Below are 20,743 nucleotides of genomic sequence, written 5' to 3'. Positions count from 1 at the left end.
ACTTTATTATAGATGACGCTGGCAAAAACCAGTTACTATCTAAAGTGAACAAACTTTGCTCTGAAAATATATTTCCAAATATATGTAAATATTAAATGTTAAGCCAAAAGAACATAAGCTCCTTATATCGTGGCTAAGCACGCTGCACTAGTTTGCACACGTTTTTCGCTAATTTGTGGACTTAACATATATCATTGCTTTCGCTATAAAAATCGGCTATTGAAATTCTGAAATAAATTTAAACAACGTACTTGCTCGACATATTTTTTATATGACGAGTATCCGGTTCGATATATAATTATGTTAATTAGTCCAATTAAGTTATAATGGAATAAGTTAATACGCCAGTCTCATTTTTTTCTAATGATTCTATTTGATAAGTAATTATAAATTACTATTATTAAGACGTGTGTTCATGTTATTAATTAAATATTGAAATTGTATTATTATTACTTAGATACATTTTAGTTGTCAATATTTTGCAAAAATATTCTCTATAAGGTTGATAAATGATATTACTAAATATATAAAAATATACAAATTATTTTTAAATCTGAACTAATATTGGGGAAAGAGCAAACCACTGGCAAAACATTGAGGTACGACTGACCAAGTTAATGTATATTTTATATGATTTTTATAGTCCTACATAATAAATTAACACCAAAATTACGTTAAATTTCAACTAGTGTCACCGTGTTTGCAAATACCTACTAATCACTTGTGTCAAGCTCGGACACTGTTTGTATAGGAATATTCAAATTATACATCCTTCTTCGGGTAGTTGGCTGAAGGTTATTAAATGTTTGGTTTTATTTAGATTCAAAATTTGTGTTAGGTTCAGAAAGCGCATGATATAAATAATCGAATACTTGTTGCGACATGCAATATCGCAACAAGTAATTTAATCATACCGCAAGTTGACCGCCAAACCATTCATCTGGGTTATCATATTCATAACCTCTCACAAATTTATCATAACCCGGAGATGGGAGTTTATAAAAACGCATTTATTAATTAATTTGATAAGACTGCAACATAAATTGATAAAAACAATTATTTTGCATTTTATAGAAAACATTTACGCAGTTATAACTAGCACTTGTCCCGGATTGTCTGCAGTATCTTCCTATCATTGGGTTTTCTTAACACAACTGTGTCAGACGTTTTCGCATTCCACTGGGACTCCTGGAACTTCTTACAACGGTATAAACACATCCTACATCTATTTCTTTAATCTGACACAATGTTGGTCTAAGCAGCTTAATGTATAATCATAGATAAAAAGCGCTAGTAATAATGTTCGCTGGGGTTTGAATGCACGATTCGGAGTTGGGGTCGACACTGATTTCACATCTGATACTGCTTACTTTGGACAAAATGCGCACAAATAATAATTATAAGACAAGATTGTAAGAAAAAAATTCATTGTGGGGGAGCTAGTTGTCAAGTCTGTTAAATTATAACTGATTTTAAATGTATTTTAAAAAAAAAACAGGTACAATACATCCACGTCGAGGTATTACGTTTAACGTCGTGTAAAATTACGCTACAAAACAATATATTTTTAAGAAAACAATTAGTTATTAAGAATTTTCTTGCTTATGTTTTGTAAGACATATTATGTAGAAAGTACAGTTCTAGCACTCGTCTGATTCTCTCGATTCACCATTGAATACATTATTAAACGACTTCAACAAATTGAAAGTGGTTTTAATAAACATTCAATACTTTCTCTTTGACGAGTGACAAATCGAAAATGCTCAAAATCAAATTTTATCATTACATGATAACGATCATATCTATCTCTTGTTGACCTTGTTAATATCAATTTCTATTTCCGAATATAAATTTGTACAAAATAGATTTCATTAGACTTATTACATTAGATTGATTTACAAAAGAAATTATTTACATCATAAAACTGCGCCGATGAATTCGTCGGTCAATTGACAAGATGCTAACATGCGTTAAAATTATTATTTCTATTTTCCTACAAAACACTTGTTTACACAAATAATTAATTTAATCTATTATTTATATTTATAGTTAAATAATAATAAAACAATGATAAAGAAATAACAGATAACGCGCTTTATAAAATAATTAAATAAGGCTAATTCTTATCTAGATCTAGTTAAAATTACATCGTTGATAGGTCAACGACCCGAAGTCATTGGACCAACAATTGTAGAATTTATAAGGATAACAGAGTAGCTTCGTTACCAGTCTCTCTAATGTTAGAATTAAATTAACGATTTACGTGAAACATTAAAAAATCCTTCAAAAATTCAAACAAAAATGACACAGTTGATTTTTTAATGTTAGATCATCTTTGACCCTGATTGTGCAAATAACAATCTTTATATTAGCATGAGAATGATCATTACGTGCTGGTCTACGGCACAAGGGCGCTCAAAGTCATACATTGTTTTTTAACTTAAGTCTCCAATTAATTTATTTTCGGTTCCAATCAGTAATCAAGACCTTGTAATTTCCATGCGAACATACTAAGAATTTGTGTGAACTTTTAAAAAGCTTTTAAAAAATATTACTAACTAGGGGAATGATTTCCCTGTCTTCATTCGTGTTAATCTTTTTTTTTCTTACACGCTATGTTCACGACGACCAGTATTTACCCACTTAACCTTGAAACGTCGACACTAAACCAAAGACAATTAACTTTAAACCTACATAAGATATATTTGAACTTTGCTCATTGGTCGTTAAACAGTAGCTACAATTTTAACTTAATACTTACTTGAATGCGTTAATTTGAACGTGCATATATTTTATAGTCCAGTAATTACATATATTTCTTATCTTATCTTTAAACCACTCACGAAATACAAATGACATCCGACATCGTTACAAATGTTTCTGTGGCTTTAAAGAATACGTTTACTATACCCACTTTCAATTTCCCAGTATATCCATGTAAATTATAAATAAATTTAAATGTAAGCTCGCCATCATAAAAATCTAGAAGCAATATCAAATGACAATTATAGACTTATCAACCATCAAAGTAATGTTTATACCACAGTCACGAATCATTATTCAAGGTGTGTGCACGTTTACTTAATATGGCACTACCAATATTGCATATTTTTGCTGCTGTATTAAATTCTTATATATTGTGGTATGATCAAGTATATGTGAATGTTCCCTTTGAAAAGGGTATGGACAGCTATCCGTTTAGAAGTCGCGTTCTCTTCCTGACTCTATGGAATTTTGTGAGTACTTTGATTTTAATTGATATTAAGCAAAAAAAAAAGTAACCGTTACATAGTGGACATTTTAAGAAGAGTTATTTAGGCGCATTTTACGTTTTCATTTAGTTCTCGATACATTCAAAAACCAACCTTTTTGGAGGTTCTTATGGTGGGTATCTATGCTATTAACCGGTTTTTGTAAACCTTGGTGACCCCACTAAACATAATTATAGAGTATTAGTGCTAAAAAATCACACAACATTTTGCGTTTGTGTGTGTGTAAATAGAATGTGGCTAATAATTTTTATTCGTGTGACTTGTAATAATTACTAATAACGTGCATAGACATTAACGTTATTAATTACAATAATCATAAAACTACCTACTGTATTTATTATTATTGTTATCCGTTCAAGGTAATTGATAGACAACTATGTATTCTGACCTTTTTTCAATTACATTATCTTTTTTTATTAACCTGATTATTACATTACATAACCAAGGTAAATTAAATGATATAGATTTTTTTAGAAAAACGGCAGAAAGCTCATCTGATGTTAAGTGATACCGCTGCAAATAAATACTCAATTGTAGAGAGCTCACGAGTACGTTTCCGGCTTTTTATTAATTTGTACTATCTTTGCTTGAAGGAACTTAAGTCGAATTGGTTCGGAAAAACTTCAGTGAAAGAAAGTGTCCAAACTATAGGTATATTAATAAATTATAGGACTCTTAGGTATATTCCTTATACTAGCTCATTACTTCAGCATTCATAATCAAACCTTGAACTACTGTGCGTTATCTAAGCTACAATGGACGGAGACAACAATTACAATTAATTTGTCTTAATTCCAGGTACTTCAAGCTGTTTACTACTGGATAGCCTTCGCTAACGACATCTTTGGTACAAACGATGCATCACCTCGTCACCCGCCATTAATACGAAAAATAAAAGACGTGATATTCGCGTTAGCCTTTCCTCTAGGTGTTTACGTATCTGTTGCTTTCTGGGGTGTATATGCAGTAGACAAGGATCTTATATTCCCCGAACCCATAGAAAAAGCTTACCCACCATGGATTAACCACCCCCTACACACACTTGTGTCCGTTTTTATAACTATCGAAATGTTAACATCAAATATAACATACCCCAGACGAAAGCTCGGTTTAGTAATAATGAATGTCTTTATGTTCTCGTATTTGGTGTTCTTGTTTGTAGTTTATAGTCAAACGGGTAAGTGGGTGTACCCTGTGTTAACACACCTCAATTGGCCTCTTAGAATAAGCTTTTGTCTTGGTAGTGTTGTCATAGGTCATCTATTTTATTTCTTAGGAGAAAGTTTAAACAGAAATTTAAATCCGTCTGCCAAAGTCAAAGGCAAGAAGTCACGATAAGGCACGTATTTTTTTACTAATGGGTTTAATGTTTGAATAAAATAACTTATTTTTGTATACACTGTCGTTTTATTACTTTATATTTTAAGTAAATATGCAGTTAACATTTGATTTTTAGTTAACACTTTACTTTTAACCTGTTCTTACCATATTCGTATATATTACAAAAAAGCACTTTCGATTTTCACGAAACTACATTTATCGTTTACACAATATGTAAAAGCAACATGACATGTTTCTGAACTTTTGCTAGCTCTATAATGGAAGGCGTTATTATTTATCGATATAATAAGTAAGCAGTGGTGGCCTAGTGGTTTCAGCGTGCGACTCTCATCGATGAGGTCGTAGGTGCGATCTCCGGCTGTGTAATGGACTTTCTGTTTATGTGCTCATTGAACATTCGCTCGAAATGTGAAGGAAAACACAGAGACTAAACCACTTACCTACTAACTTAGCCCCAAAAAGTCGACGGTGTGTATCATACACAGAAGACTGATCACCTACTTGTCGATTAGAAAAGTCAAATGATCTCGAAACCTAAAAGGTTTTTATAATAATTGTCTTCTCTCAATTGATTATAACCTAATTTTTATTTTATTTATTATGATTTATTACACCAATTATTTATTACAAATACTTGGATATAAAAATACCTCTAAACGTAACCATGCTCTTTAATTTAAAGGTAAGTTGTAACTGAGATAATGCTTTTGCTGATATTTAAACTATTAAAGAAAATAATGTCGAACAAGTATATCACGATATGTTACATTAGAAAACCACTGTGGTGTATTAATGTAACAAAGCAGTCTTGTCTAGGAGCCCAACAAATGCATATAAAAGTAGTTTTCAACATACGTTTTGTGTTGGTTAACGTTAGGCTATCTAATAACTGACTGGGTAGTCCATTTACTTTTTTATATATGCTATCTGGGTTAGTTTTTGCAACCTCAAAGTTATGCCAGAATATATAGTAACGCTTCAGTACTTGTAGAACCGAAATCCAAATCGGCTAGCAGAATTTTTTATGTATTTTATAAGCTTTTATCTGGATAGTTATACTATGTCTGAATTCGTAGATCGGGAGATTTTAATAAAAAGGAAGGAGCCCCTAAATCCAAAAAAAGCCTTGACCAAACACAGTCCGTAGTTTTTGCGTCGGGAATAAAAAACATCTCATCTTCGATGTGTTCAGATTTATTAGTCCATGGCGTTTGTGATATCTTATACAGGTCGCTAAGGTGTATAGCTTTCTTACTGAGTAGATATGTGATATTGTAAAACTTCAGCTAAGGGAGCGTTCAAATATTACGTCACGCAATTTTTGGAGATTATTGACCCCCCCCCCCCCATGTAACGCGCCATAACGTTTTTCTGTACCCAAGTATAGTAAAACGTTTCGCGCCCAGCCAGTGACTCTTTATACCTAAAAGTTACCATTATGTGGTGTAAAGTACTGGAAATAATATTAACAATAACGCGTAATTCAATCCCCGCCCCGCATCGTAACGTTGTATACAAGGACCCCCCCCCCAAATTCGTTACGTAATACTTGAACACAAAGTAAACTCAATAAAATTTCTAAAATTCATGCCAGTTCTTATCCAACTGGGCTAGTTTCCTTCAAAATTTTAATTTACAGTTTTCTAACTTACAATTCTAAATCTATTTGATAGTATAATAAGCGGTCGAATCTTCACACAACTGACCTAGTGAGAGTCTAAGCGCGGAAACTGAGTCCAACAACCAAGCGGTCGATTAGCCACAAGGTATAAAAAAAATTCGGTTACAACCCGACTTAAATCCTGTACTTTGGACTTCGTCTTCAACTATCTCTAATTTCATATTATTATACAATCACTAAATGCCTTTGTGATTAAAGCGATAAGTTAATTTGGCTGAGGTAATGATAGTTAACTATGATATTAGGTAGGTACATAATGTTCCTAATAAGTCTCGTGTGGAGAAAGGATGGTATACTGTTCCTACAACCGAAAGGGGGGATCCTCGACCATTATAACCTTTGACTGGCGGGCCCGAAGGCCCAAGCGGTTGGGGCCATTGGGGCATGGCCAGTAGCTAAGGTCGAGACTCGAGAAGTTGTATAGATCTTTAGCGGACGGAATGACTACGTTAGCGCGTTTCAGGGTATGTCATCGCAGTGATTTGTAAGCGCAGAGGTTGCGCTACACACGTAAACAAATGCGGGATACACTTCTCGCTTTGACGCTTGTAATTGTTCGTTCATCTAAATAGGCAAGTTGTTGAGCATCCTACTGTGCGTGTGTTCGGCAATCGGCATCCTCTTAATCTCCTGTTAGAAGAGAGAATGAGAGCAATGCATGAAAAAATTCATTACTGCATAGTCGGGGTCTGAACGCACGATCTTAAGGACGCTAGGATTTACATTACATATTTTATTACCCTCAACTCGAAAGGTTCACTAGGCATTCTGCCAAGGGCATACAACATTGTGCATGTATCAAGCGAGTTATCATTCGGTAAGGTTCAGAATCAACTTAAAATAAATAAAACAAATCAGTGGCGCTACAATCTTTTTAGGTCTGGGCCTCAGATTTCTGATCTGTTTCATTATCACTTGTTTTAATAGGCAAGCAGGTGATCAGCCTCCTGTGCCTGACGCACGCCGTCGAATTTTCGGGTCTAAGGTAAGCCGGTTTCCTCACGATGTTTTCCTTCACCGTTCGAGCGAATGTTATATGCGCACATAAAAATGAAGTACATTGGTGCACAGCCGGGGATCGAACCTACTACCTCAAGGATGAGAGTCGCACGCTGAAGCCACTAGGCCAACACTGCTCCGAATCAACTAATTTAAATAATATTTAAATACCACTCAGCCTTGATGCCCTTAGTACATGAAATACAATATAAAAACATTCCCTTAAATTTAAAATTAAATCTCATTGCCTAAAACTATATCAGTTATAGGTCAAGCTTTTATGATATAGTTGTTAGGTGAATGACCCAATTATGTGTCGAAAAAGACACATTGATGTATATTTATCGGTAGATCATGGAAAATATATTACAAAGAGTATAGTTTATATATTTGTATGCCTACATGTCTAGACTGTAAATACATGCAACCATTATTATTATTTTTAATGAATTGACTATCCTAATAAGCCTTCATAAGAAATATATAGACTTTTAATCATTGAACATAGAATAAAACATAATATTTTTCAGTTAGTGATTACAGATTGAAATTACTAGATTTTTTGTTACACATATTCATTAGCATTAGAAAGAGGTTCTCAATTGGTCTGAATCTTTGTTATGTTTATTTATCACTATTAAGACACGTGCACCGTTTTAAAAAATATCTGTTCATTGAAAGGACTTCTCAGTCATGATCATTAGAGCCTAGAGGAACCTAAAAAAATAATTATGTATTACTTTATCGGTATTAATATCTTACCTAGACGAAAAACAGAAAGAAGATATCTTCAATACCACCAGTTTAAACATCCCTAATTAAGCAACTATAAATTGTTTTGAAGTCCAGATAAAACGCAACTGTAATCTTTACAGCTCGAGAAATTTTCGGTCGAGGAAAGATTAATTAATTAAAATAATTATTATTAAATTACGATTATAAATAGCGGGTTTAGTCGACCCACAGTCACAAATTATAATTCGAAGTGCGTGCACGCTTGCTAAAGTAATATGGCATTACCATTATTACATATTTTTTCTGCTGTATTAAATTCTTATATTTTGTGGTATGATCAAGTATATGTGAATGTATTCCATGGAAATTCACTGGACACCTATCCCTTTAAAAGTCGTATTCTTTTCTTAACACTGTGGAATTTTGTAAGTATCACAATCAATAGTTATAATATTGACCGGTAGTTAAATTTTAAAGATTATATTTATTATAATTTACAATAATTGTAATAAATGCTTAGTTATTGTCAAAAAGATTTTAGTTTATATACAGCATATGACCTTTATTTCTTAGGTTACAAAAAATACTGATTTTGGGGCTTATTAACCACGTTTATCATTATTATTTGCCACCGGAGTCACTTTTAAACGTATCATTTATACATGATTAAAAGTATTTTTTTTTAATTTGAACCCTTTCTTTCAGTTAAATTTAACTCTTCAAACTCAAAAATATTATTTTTCGAGGTTTCTTCCGTTTTTCGTTAATCGGTTTTTATAACTTAATGTATTATTAGCATTATTCAAACGAAATTATTAACAAATATTGAATTCAAACTTGTATAAACAGTTTAAATTTATATATTTATTATAATATAGTTTTTATTATATTTGTTTAGAATTAATTCACTAATAATAATAATCTAACCCTTATTATTGGTCTCAAACTTTTCTAACAGTTTCATTTACAACAGACATTACTTACGCATAAGTTAAGCAACTCGGAAACACGTAAGAAACGTTTAATTTAAATTACATTTATTTAATAAACAAGTACCTGCAAATGTTCAAGTACTCCATATCTAATCTAGCTAGGACCATATTTCAATGGGCTTTAGGGATATATTAAATTTGACCAAAATTGCGCGATATAACTTTTAAGCTAAGCTTAGGGTGTAAATTATGCACAACACATTTAAATAAACCTTTTTTATTAAATATAAATATTAAACAATACTTAGATTAATAAATGGTCCCACCGACAATTGCTCGAAACGTCTATTTATGTAAAGAAAGATTCACTATCTTGCCAATTTGAAGTTAAATAAACATAAAAAAATATTCTTTAACAAAAACAGACTTATTGTTAGTTTATGAATAATAGAAAGAATTATTTTTGTATCACTATAAAAGCGAATATTTAATTTTCTTTACATAAATAGACGTTTCGAGCAATAGTCACAAATTTACGTAAAACAATTAAAACTAAGAGAATTAAAGAAATCAAAACACAAAGTGTTTAATATGTACCTGTTAAGTGGTAGGTAGGTACTTTTAAACCAGACTTAAAAAAATTGTTGGGATTTCTATTTTTGTAGACAAAATAAGGCTTTGCTCAATAGCCCTCTACAAACGAAAACTTAAGGTCTTTTCGGGGTTTATTAATTATTACCAAAATACAAAAAATAATATTTCCTGTATAACATTAAAATATATTACAAGTCATATAATATTACCTAATGTATTTATAATTATGAAATCCAAGGGCAAATATGTAGGCAAGAAACTAAACTTTCTGAATATTTAGATTTTTTTTTATTCCGAAAATTTTATTGCACGTATTTAGGTATAGAAATCTAATTTGTCTTATAGCTAAACTCATAAACAAATATTAAACTATCTTAAAAATACTACTTAAATTGGTTACACATTACAATAAATACAACTATAATTTAAATTCCGTCATTAATGGTTTCATTAAATAATAATTAGAAAAGTTCCTTTAGGCAACTGGAGTAATTTTTATTTTATGGATATTTTTTCCCAAAAGACAAGACGTGTACATGATGGATGGATCACATCTGCAGTGAATCTAAGTAGTACACAAAATAATTAGTTATTTATTTTACAGGTACTTCACGGAGTTTACCATTGGGTAGCCTTAGCCAACGATGTTTTTGGCACAGACGAAGCATCACCTCGTAATCCGCCTTTAATACGAAAATTAAAAGATTTGTTATTTACTTTAGCATTTCCGCTGGGTGTCTATGTGTCTATTGCTTTCTGGAGTGTATACGCCGTTGACAAGGAACTTATTTTTCCCGAACGCGTAGAAAAAGCTTATCCACCATGGATAAACCACCCCCTACATACATTTGTGTCTATTTTTATAATATTAGAAATGTTAACGTCCAATGTAACCTACCCTAGAAGGATGGTCGGTTTAGCCATGATAAATATCTTTATGTTCTCGTATTTAGGGTTATTGTTTTTAGTTTATGGTCGAACAGGTGAATGGGTGTACCCTGTATTAGCGTACTTCAATTGGCCTCTCAGAATAAGCTTTTGTTTAGGCAGTGTTGTAATAGGTCACCTATTTTATTTTGTAGGCGAAAGTTTAAACAAAAAATTTAATTCGTCCCCTAAAGTTAAAGGCAACGAGAAGTCACGATAAACCACGAATTTATTAAGACTTGTAGTCGAAACAAATTAAATAATAAAGTGATTATTTTTATATTGCACTGCTGTTTTATTAATGTGACTTTTAAATTGATAAGGTACCAAATTGTAAGGTGTATGTGTGAATTGAATAAACTAGACAGTGGCCATTAGTTAAGTTGACGTAAACTATGATTATGCGGAAATGATTTTCGGTTATAATAATTGTTATTATGTTTATGAAAATCACATAGTATTAACTGAAATTGACACAAAAACCAAGAGTAAAATGTTAAATTCGTTATTCACGGTCACACTGATACACGGTTGATAACAAAAACGCATGCAATCTGAGGTAAAGACCCATTTACGGTTGTACCGCCACTGGACTTGGATATAACAGCTTGCCAACGCTTGGCACACTGATACATTGGTACAAGAACAATAAAATATGTTTTTAATGTGACAAGCACTTACAGGAAAACATAACATACACGAAGGGATAGTAAAAAAATTAAACAAAACAATTGTATTATAAAAACTAAACGAAAATCGATTTTAAAGTATAAGGGAAGCAGCTATGGATATCCAGACCTAGCAAGTTTATCAGAACGCTCAATCTGGATATCGGTGAGTTTTGGCCAAAGAAGGTTCTTGGGAAAGGAGGGACAAATGGAATGATGGGCTGCCTAGGTTATATCTATATATTATTAGTATACCCTCTAGGGTACACGAAATTTAAACGATTTTGTTAAAGATAAATTACATTATTTTATAATTTTTAAAACAATTCGTTACATTGGGGTTGCAAGGGACTTCGCGATACAATAACCCAATCTATAAAACATCTTCTGTTGTTTTACGAAATTAGTTGAAAAGAACGCTTAGTGTTAGTAACGAGCGTTTAGTTTAAACTTTATTTGGGTTAAAATTATTTACCTCAATAAAAGTCTTAACACAGCGCCATCTATTTCAGACACTTCAGAAGCTTGGTATCAGGCGTATGTTTGTATATCGTACTATCAACCGATACAACAACAGTGTCGTCTACTATACTGCGTCAGTAATGGTTTGGTGGGGCGTGTCTTATCAAGGAGTCACAAAACTATGTTTTTGTGAAAAAGGAGGGAAAACTTCAGCCAAAGTGTATCCAGATACAGTCTTGGATCATGCTGTGAAACCTCTCAGCAATACACTTTTTAAAACTATACCGTGGACTTTCCTGCAGGGTTCTGCACCTACTCACAAGGCACGAACTACTCAAGCCTGGCTTGAAACTTACGTTCCGGACGTAAGAGCTGAAGACTAGCCCAGACCTCATCCCTTTAGACTTCAAATTATGGTCAGTTTTAGAGGAATGGCCTGCTCTAAACGACACGGCGACATTGAGTCTCTTAAAAAGTTTTTAGAGCAAGCAGAGGCGAAATTTCCCTTGGAACGGTGCGTAGGTAAATCTATAGATTCGTGGCCAAACAGATTAAAGGGTTCTATAAAAGCCAAAGGTGGCTATTTTTAATAGAAAATTTTTATTTTTTGCTGAGACTTCAATAAGTATGTAGGTATAAATTTGACTAGGTATATACCGATTACTTTGTTTGATGTAAATTCTATGGTAGTTTGGTTAGCTAATTACTTGGTGGCCCATACGAAACGGCTATACGAAATAAGTAACACGGCGTGTTTCTATTGTATAAATATTAGGATAAATGTTATTTTGTATTATTGGTAGGAATGTTGATGAATTAAATAAAAATGAAAGTCATACTTTATTTTTAATCAACTATATTTTAACTTCTGACTCAAATTCTTTAATTAAAAATGTTATTTCTTCATCTGTTTTTCGTCTTCTATTTTTTTTCTTTCCCATATTACAATCTTTAAATTTCAAATTTAATTCATTTATTAATCTACATATTATCATGTTTAAACTTTTGTAGAAACAAAGTACACTGGTTGCACCAAATAAATATTTCTGCAAATATAACATTGGATCCCTCTCCTTTTCAAGTTTCAAAGCCATATTGTAAATAAATGTTCCATTATAACTTTTTGAATAGATTGTACTTTCGAATGGGCTACCACATAGAGTGTTTAAAGAGTTTATTGCATAAAGGCAACACTGGAACTGAGCAAAGGTATGTATTCTCCTTGAATTATAACTTTTAGGCTTTTTTCTTATAGTTTCATCTATTTCAAAGTTTTTTAATAGAATGGCTGCGGCAACTATACAATCATCATATTGAACTTTATTTTTATTCATTTGTAGGTCATCAGATATTTCCGTTACAGATCTCTCTTTTAGTTCCAATATTTTATTAGAGAACTTATTATTAAAGTGGAAGTAACTTCTTGTACTGCCAACTTTTTCATCAATTGCATCTAAATATGTGAAACACATAATTAAGCTTTGTAGTTGGCCTACTGAAACATCACAGTTAGAAACCCACCATAAAAGCGCTAGTCCAAAAAGTTGAAAGTTTGAGGGAAGCAGCTTCAAAACTTCAAAGTCCAATTGAGGAAGTTTTTCTTTAAAAAAATTATAGAAATATGCATGCAGCTGGGATCCAATTAATTGTGAAATTGGTAAGATTATTGGTTTAGAAACTGCATACTCTTTTCCAACAAATATCCTTTTGTAATTGCAATCTTTCTCTCTACTAACATATACAAAATGTTCTTGTTCAAAGTCTGTTAGTATATCAAATGCATATCTTAATATTGGTAGAATACAGTAATGGGCATCATCTTGCAAATAATCCTCAGCTTGAGGAGAACAGAAATGCAAATGATGAGTATATAAATTGATAAATGAATGTGGTATTGTTTTATGTCGAATGCCTTCAGCAAACCATTCTGGTAGGCTTTCTTCAATATCAGAACCACTATTTGACTCTTTATCAGATTCATCATTACTTGACAAACTTCTATTCTCATCTGATTGGTCGTCAATATCATCATCATTCATTTCTTCAGGCATTTTTATGTCAATGATATCATCAATACTGTCATTTGACAAATTGAAATATTTCAGTGATTTACATTCTTTTTTATTGTAGCCATTAATACTTTTCATAATAATGGCAAAGACTTTATTTTTTTGGTGATTTTTAAGCCTACCAATTATTTTTGTTATAGCAGACTCCAATGTCTCATTTTGAAGCCATAGAAACAACCCATGTATGCAGCGCTGTTGTTCATTTTTTGATTTTTTACCTTTAGGAGTTTTTAACTGAGAAAAGAATTTACAAAACACCTTTTTTTCAACAAAGTCATTTCCTAATAAAGTTGCTAATAATGGTAATAGTTCCTTTTCAATACCCCCAAAATGTTTAGTTAAAAATTCAACTTTGTATATCCTACACTCCATTGCAAAAACTTTCTTTTCATTGAGAATAATTTGCTTTGGTTTTATCTCTAGAGTGTTGAATGGGATGTAGACAACATTATATATAAAGAAATCAGAATCATAACTTAGTACAGGGCAGCTTAAATACCTAGCTAAGGCAGCAATTTCATCATCTGCCTCAAATTCACATATTGTATACATCACAGTCAACTCTTGTAATACTTCCTTGAAAACATCCCGTAATAGCAGAGGAAATATTTGAAGAGATCCTTGTGTGACTGGATCGAGGCGGGAAGCACCATAGATCTTTGAACGAAGTCTACTGTGAGCCGTTCTTAGCTTTCTTTTTTCATAGCTACCATCAAATATTACATATGGAGTAACCTTACATTTCTTTAGATTCTTAAAAAATGTCTTAACGTAAGCAGCAAATTTATCGTAGTCACCACCAAAAGCGGAAAAGCAGTTGAGTGATCTGTACAATTGAGCACAAAGGCTATGTCCATCTATTACTAAGTTAGTATTGTGTAGATCATAATCCTTCATAAAAATATTTGAATTATAATTTAAATATGTAGTTAATCCTCGAACTCCCATTGTATCGGGTATCCCAAAACTGCAACAATCCGTTGACACTAATATTAATTATTGAAACTGTTAGTCATTTAACTCTATCCATTGTTATTCTTTACTGTGTATATTGTATCAATTATCCATTAGAAATTATAACCTCAACTTTAGATCACAAACAGACCATACATTTTAATATTTAAACCACAGATCAAGTAGAGCAAGGTTATTGATTTGTGATCCGTGTGTGATCATCGTCCATTTTTCGTCCCTAAACGCTATATATATTATATATATACCCTGTGCTATTTACGCAAAGACAAATTAAAGTAATAGACCAGCAATATTCGTATAAAAATATAAATTAAAAATTCTGGCTATGGTCTTACTGATAAGCAGAAATCCATGATATCATTTAATCTAAAGTGAAATTCAAGATTCAATTATTGCGTATTATATTTTTATGCAAGAGCAACACCATAAAAAAATATAATGTTCTGCCAATGGACTTTGTATCCGGCTACTAAATAAATTAAAAAAATATATATAATGTTCTCTTCTAGATAATGCCACAGACGTCAGATATAATCTAATATGTCATAGATAGGCAAATTACAGAATTAGCTGCATGGTTTCGACCATGCCAAACATAAACACTACGACACATAAGTAGTTTAGATTTCTTCCCAAACTTAGGGAGTAAATAATTAAGTAGGATTTTTATAGTTCCTTACTACTAAAAGAAAAAATATATACGTATTAAATTTTGATCTAATTTCGAATTCATTCTTTGGGCTGTATTTCAACTCTGAATCTTATTTTATGTATCTTAATTTAAATGTTGTTTAAATCATATAATGTATGTTATTTCAAAAATTAATAACTTTAAAAAGACCTAACCAGACCAGAACATATTTCATATGTGTAATATTCATTAAAAGAAATCATAATAAATACGTAATCATTATGATTAACTCAATAATTAAATAAATCATTCATAAATAATGTCCTAATAAAAGGTAATGTTTGCTTTTTGTACTACTAAACCATTTGAAAATAAAAAGTCTAGGCGCGGTAAAATATGTTTTTTTACTTTTTGGTTAGCACTTAGCTGTAAGTTTGTAACTGGTAAGTCTGTAACTTGTAAGTGGTCACACTGGATGTACATTGTATAGCTTTGTAAATTGTACATGTGGTTCAAGCATTGAGCTTTGATTTAGTTTTCGCACTCACTTACAATTTGGAATAAATATTGCTTAGCAGCAAAATTATAACGGATCAAACTTATTTATAAAGTTAAAGGTACACGTATTTACAGCATGCGTATAATCGAAGCTTAGTTAATGGCAGTACATAAACAATGTTTTCTCTTATTTAGATTTCACGTTACATTTTGCTTCCAGTATTCAACCATGACTGAAGAAAAAGAAGTACCGACTGAAAGTAATGGGCAAGAAAACAATCAGAGCGAGGGAAGTGAAGAGATTACAGAACTTGAAAATTCTATAATTCGTCAAGTGGAATATTACTTTGGTTAGATATTTGTTTGCCAACACGTGTTTGTATTTTGCCGTTAAATCTTTGATCTTATGATTTTTTCACAAAGCCGGGTTGATTTTCAATTAAACCCTAACATTAATCGATTTGGGTATTGAAATCTTTATTTCAGATAGGTTATATTCGCTGGTTGAGATTTTATTCAAATGCTTTGGATATCATACTTATCTGCACATCAAATTAAAAAAATCAAAGATATAATTATTTTAATGGAGCATCCACCCAGCCATTTTATAGTTTAAATCTTGACTTTGTTGCATTATAATATACACAAAAAAGTACATTTACTATTAGTGAGATCCAATCCAATATGAATACAGGATTATTATTGATTTTTAATGATTCAGCTTCATGCATAATGTGACTTTTTGAATCTCTCATGGGCATTACACACAACACACAATGGTCACAACACATTTGGTAACAAGTTTAAAATTTCATAAAAGTTTAAGATTGTAAGAAAGATCAGTTATGTCAGAAATAATGACAAAAGGATGCTAGAAGATAACATTTTTTTATTTATTTATAAACATTATACACATAAAAATATGCTATTGCAATCCAATTTTTATAATCATTAAAATATGTATTTCAGGTGATTCAAATTTGCCTAGAGATAAGTTTCTTCGAGATCAAGTACTGCTTGATGATGGATGGATACCCTTAGATATACTCCTTAAGTTCAATCGTCTGGCTAAGCTGTCGGAGGATCATGACGTTATTGTTAATGCCCTTGGTAAATCAAGATCTGGCCTGTTGGAGGTATGCAGACATTTAATAACATTAAATCACTTTGCTTCACACACTTTACGGCTATGGCCACATTCTCAAAAGCAGTTCTTTATTGCCAAAAAAACCAGTGATGGGATAATCTTCTCTGGACCTGGATTTTTATTTATTTTATTTATTCTCTCTTCTCTCATTTTTATTAATCTTGATCAGCATTTTGTGCCCGACAAACAACTTGCTATTGTTATAAACTAAATGTAATTACAAACAATTTTTTTATTGTGTTTCCTGCATTTTTAATATTGTCTACAGTAGTCTTACTGCACAATATTCAAGTTAAATAGCCATAGGGGCTGCATTTAATTCAAATAAAAATAAAAATGTTTCTTCTATAGTGCAAATGTATTGTTTCTATATGAAATCATTGTTATAACAGCTAACAAATAATATTCTTCGTTATTGATTTACCTAACAAGTTGTCTGGATTTAAATTTAAAAAGTTTCTTTTTATCCTTTGACACTTTAAAATCAGAATGTTAAAAAATTCAGTTATCACTATTGAAATAGGCTTGAATCTTGCATTTTGTTTAACATTCTATCTAAAATATTTGTGTTTAGATTTCAGATGACAACAAAAAAGTCCGTAGAAACCCTGAATTGCCAGTGCCAGAGATGAATGAAGAACGGAGAAAGGAATTGACTGCTCGCACAGTCTATGCCAAGGGATTTCCAAAAGATGCTCTTCTGGATGATATACTAAAATTCCTAAAACAATTTGAAGAAGTTGAGAATGTTATCATGAGAAAATATCAAGATAGGCAGACTAAAAATAAGATTTTCAAAGGATCTATTTTCGTTACCTTCAAGACTAAAGAGCATGTATGTTAACTTGATTTTTAGGCTATCTATCCATGATTATGTATTTGGTTAGAAGGATTAGAAGGTGATTTTTCCTTTCCTTCGGTGCATCTGCATTCTAGAAAGGAGAAATCCATTCGCTTGGTACTAACATTAAGACATAATTTACATAACAAATTTGGCTGCCAAGTACAACAAGGTCTAATAATTCTGCCCAATTTTAATGTTTTGTACAACATTGAAAGTACATTAATATAAATTTTTTTTTCAGGCTACAAAATTAATTGAGACTAAGGGCTTAAAGTATAATGACACAGAGTTATTAATACTTTGGCAAGATAATTATTTAAAGCAGAAACAAGAAGAGTATGCTGCTCATAAGGAAAAGAAACAGAAAAAAACACAAAAAGGCGAGGTGTGTATTATTTTAATATAAAAATTTATTGCTGTTAATCTCTTAGGAGCACTAGATTGTAGAATTAACATCAAAGTAGTGAAGCAATCTACTTATTTTTTAACATTATGGAAGTTGGAATTTGTTTGAAAATTCTAATTGGTTAAATTGAAATTATATTTGAATTATTTAATTTATTAATTAGAAACTTAGTGAAATCATTTTGTTTCTGAAACTAGCAATCCATTTGGTCTAGCCACTTACGTACACACATTTAATTTAAAATATATTATAAAATAAAATTATATATGCAGTGTGTCAAATTCATTGGTTTAATTATAGTAATAGTTTTAAATCACTTTTCATAGACATTTAGTTGGTCTTTTATGCTCACAAAGAATTTATCATCAGCTATACAAATTTTACAAATTTCCTGTTCTTGTATGTCAGACCAATATGTAAAAGTATAAATAATCTATTTAAATATGTTTATTTATTTTAGGAGAAGGGTGAAAAGGATGATTTCAAACTTCCCACTGGCACAGTATTGTTCTTTAATGAGGGTAGTGACAACCTAACTCGAGAGAAAATAAAGGATGCTCTAACGTCATTAGGTAATTTTATATTTGTGGAAACATTCATAATGTTTTTACCTACTGAAACTTATATCATACTTAGTCGAAAAAATATGAAAAAAAAAAAAGCCAAAACGATTTTATTCCAGTGTTTTGCAATTTCTGCAAAAGCAAGAGTTTTTGTGGGCGTTGATTGCCATATTATATTAAAGTAGCATATTTAAAATCTCAGTAAGTCAGTAATATTATTTTGCCCTTCATTAGTGAGATTAGAAAGATTTGCTTACTTAAAGCGACATAATTGTTTGTTTACTGATAACGATTATACATTTTCAGGTGGTGAAGTAGCATATATTGATTTTAACCAAGGCGACACACAAGGTTGGGTGCGATTGAGCAAAGAAAATGCAGCAAAGGAGCTCTCCGAAAAATTCACAGATGGAAAAGTCAAAATAGATGAGAAAGAAATCCCATTCAAGTTGCTTGAAGGTGATGAAGAAACGGCATATTTAGAAAAAACTGTTGAAGAAATGGCCAAACGCCGTAAAAACATGAAAAACTTTAAGAATAGAGGAAATAACAGGGGAAAGAACTTTAGAGGAAAGGGTAGGAAACGGAGGCAAGAGGACTACGGTGGCGGCCCTCCGTCTAAAGTTAAAGCTGATAGTTAAATATAATATTTAAACATCTTTGAAAGGTTATTTTTAGTGGTGATTAGGGAGCTTTCAAGTATTACGTAACGAGTTTTGGAGGGGGGGGGGGGTATCCTTTTGTAAAACGTTACGATATAAAGAGTCAGTAGGTGGTCACGAACGTTTAACTATTGGGTACTGAAAACGTTACGGCGCGTTACAGGGGGGGGGGGGGGGGGGTCAATAATCTCCAAATATTGCGTGACGTAATACTTGAACGCTCCCTTACCTATAAGGATACTATTTGTGTACATTTTAAATTTGTAATTTAAAATATAACTTCTTCGATATTAAAGTTTAACTTCCTATGTTATATCTTTAATAGAATAGGTTTGTATTACTATTGAAATTGCTTGTACAGAACTTGTACTTGCGTTGCCGCGATTTCTGAAGTACTTATATATTTCACTCGTATCACTATAGCCGATATGTGATTAGCGTTGCTAGCAAGTCCTATTAGTATTTAAAAAATAGTAATAGAACTTATTATCAAATCAAAACCCAATATTCATTAAATAGACTCTAATTCTAGTTTAAATATTTGAGTCGAGTTCAGGTTGCAAAATAGATCTTTTAACTATTATTGTATCTTGCTGGCCAAAATATAAAAAAAATTAATCCATGTAAAATACTTATATTTTGTGTAATAATAAAGTTTTGTAAAATTAATAGTTGATTTTTCTTCACTGTGGATTATTAAATATTTGAATTTTTTTTATTTTAGATTTTTGAAAACCTTATATTATAACTTAACCTTAAAAAAATCTGGGGCCTACCATGAGCACTTTTTGCGAGACCATTGATTACCTACAACTGAGATGCATCGCTTATTCACACCATGACAAGTTTGTTGCTGATCTCATGGAAATCGAGCCCTTTAGAACTTATAGAATTTCAGCCCCTACAGCGTCAGCGCCGCAAAAGCAAGGCACTTGTTCATGTACAAGTATATTAACTTTAAAAATGTAGTTGTGTAAGATAAACTTATAATCACAGGAAGATAAAACTCAATTTCGTTAAATTTTTTAATCGTTGATAGAAATCACGCATACATTAAATAAATAATCAACAAATTAAGTTATGATAAACGAACAAAGAAAATAAACATAAAGATTAATTTTTGACTTATGAGCATTTTATTATGTAAGTATCAAAACGAAAACATTCTGAAGTCTAGATATTAAGCTAATGTGATCCGAAAATAACACATTCAGTCGTAAATGAAATTTATTTGATACGGTTCTGGTGCTTTCTAAAATCACCACCCCTCGGACTGTGTCAATTAAATAAAGCAGCAATTTTATATAACGTGAGCATAAGGGAGGGAAATAAACTGC

The 20,743-nt window shown here is 31.5% G+C and overlaps 3 protein-coding genes across 4 annotated transcripts; 2 read left to right on the top strand and 1 right to left on the bottom strand.

Moving 5' to 3' along the window:
• Window positions 1-3,025: 3,025 nt before the first annotated feature.
• LOC125051178 (androgen-induced gene 1 protein-like) lies at window positions 3,026-4,669 on the top strand. Its single transcript, XM_047651357.1, has 2 exons — window positions 3,026-3,236; window positions 4,071-4,669. Exons 1-2 carry the CDS (start codon window positions 3,087-3,089, stop codon window positions 4,608-4,610), a joined length of 690 nt encoding a protein of 229 aa, XP_047507313.1. The 5' UTR covers window positions 3,026-3,086; the 3' UTR covers window positions 4,611-4,669.
• Window positions 4,670-12,440: 7,771 nt separating this feature from the next.
• Window positions 12,441-14,814, bottom strand: LOC125051100 (protein asteroid). The gene has a single exon (XM_047651252.1). It carries the CDS (start codon window positions 14,626-14,628, stop codon window positions 12,466-12,468), a length of 2,163 nt encoding a protein of 720 aa, XP_047507208.1. The 5' UTR covers window positions 14,629-14,814; the 3' UTR covers window positions 12,441-12,465.
• A 940-nt stretch (window positions 14,815-15,754) lies between these two features.
• LOC125051087 (la protein homolog) lies at window positions 15,755-20,075 on the top strand. 2 transcript variants are annotated; one of them, XM_047651236.1, is made up of 7 exons: window positions 15,755-15,903; window positions 16,005-16,134; window positions 16,754-16,920; window positions 17,506-17,766; window positions 18,017-18,160; window positions 18,642-18,753; window positions 19,051-20,075. In XM_047651236.1, exons 2-7 carry the CDS (start codon window positions 16,014-16,016, stop codon window positions 19,383-19,385), a joined length of 1,140 nt encoding a protein of 379 aa, XP_047507192.1. In that variant the 5' UTR covers window positions 15,755-15,903; window positions 16,005-16,013; the 3' UTR covers window positions 19,386-20,075. The 2 variants fall into 2 exon arrangements, with proteins under 2 accessions (XP_047507192.1, XP_047507193.1); XM_047651237.1 differs by having other exon boundaries at window positions 15,757-15,903; window positions 15,980-16,134.
• Window positions 20,076-20,743: the final 668 nt, after the last annotated feature.

This window comes from Pieris napi, chromosome 7 (genome assembly GCF_905475465.1).
Source record: "Pieris napi chromosome 7, ilPieNapi1.2, whole genome shotgun sequence".
NCBI classification, from domain to species: domain Eukaryota; kingdom Metazoa; phylum Arthropoda; class Insecta; order Lepidoptera; family Pieridae; genus Pieris; species Pieris napi.
The sequence above is the reverse complement of the archived record's forward strand: the minus strand, read 5'-3'. Positions and strand labels throughout refer to the sequence as shown.

What these genes read in the sequence shown, in the direction of transcription:
- LOC125051178 (XM_047651357.1), top strand. Translation starts at nt 3,087, where the DNA reads ATGGCACTACCAATATTGCATATTTTTGCTGCTGTATTAAATTCTTAT. An exon ending in TCCTGACTCTATGGAATTTT is followed by an intron (nt 3,237 to 4,070) that starts GTGAGTACTTTG and finishes TCTTAATTCCAG; the next exon opens with GTACTTCAAGCTGTTTACTA.
- LOC125051100 (XM_047651252.1), bottom strand. Translation starts at nt 14,628, where the DNA reads ATGGGAGTTCGAGGATTAACTACATATTTAAATTATAATTCAAATATT.
- LOC125051087 (XM_047651236.1), top strand. Translation starts at nt 16,014, where the DNA reads ATGACTGAAGAAAAAGAAGTACCGACTGAAAGTAATGGGCAAGAAAAC. An exon ending in CAAGATCTGGCCTGTTGGAG is followed by an intron (nt 16,921 to 17,505) that starts GTATGCAGACAT and finishes ATTTGTGTTTAG; the next exon opens with ATTTCAGATGACAACAAAAA. An exon ending in GGATGCTCTAACGTCATTAG is followed by an intron (nt 18,754 to 19,050) that starts GTAATTTTATAT and finishes ATACATTTTCAG; the next exon opens with GTGGTGAAGTAGCATATATT.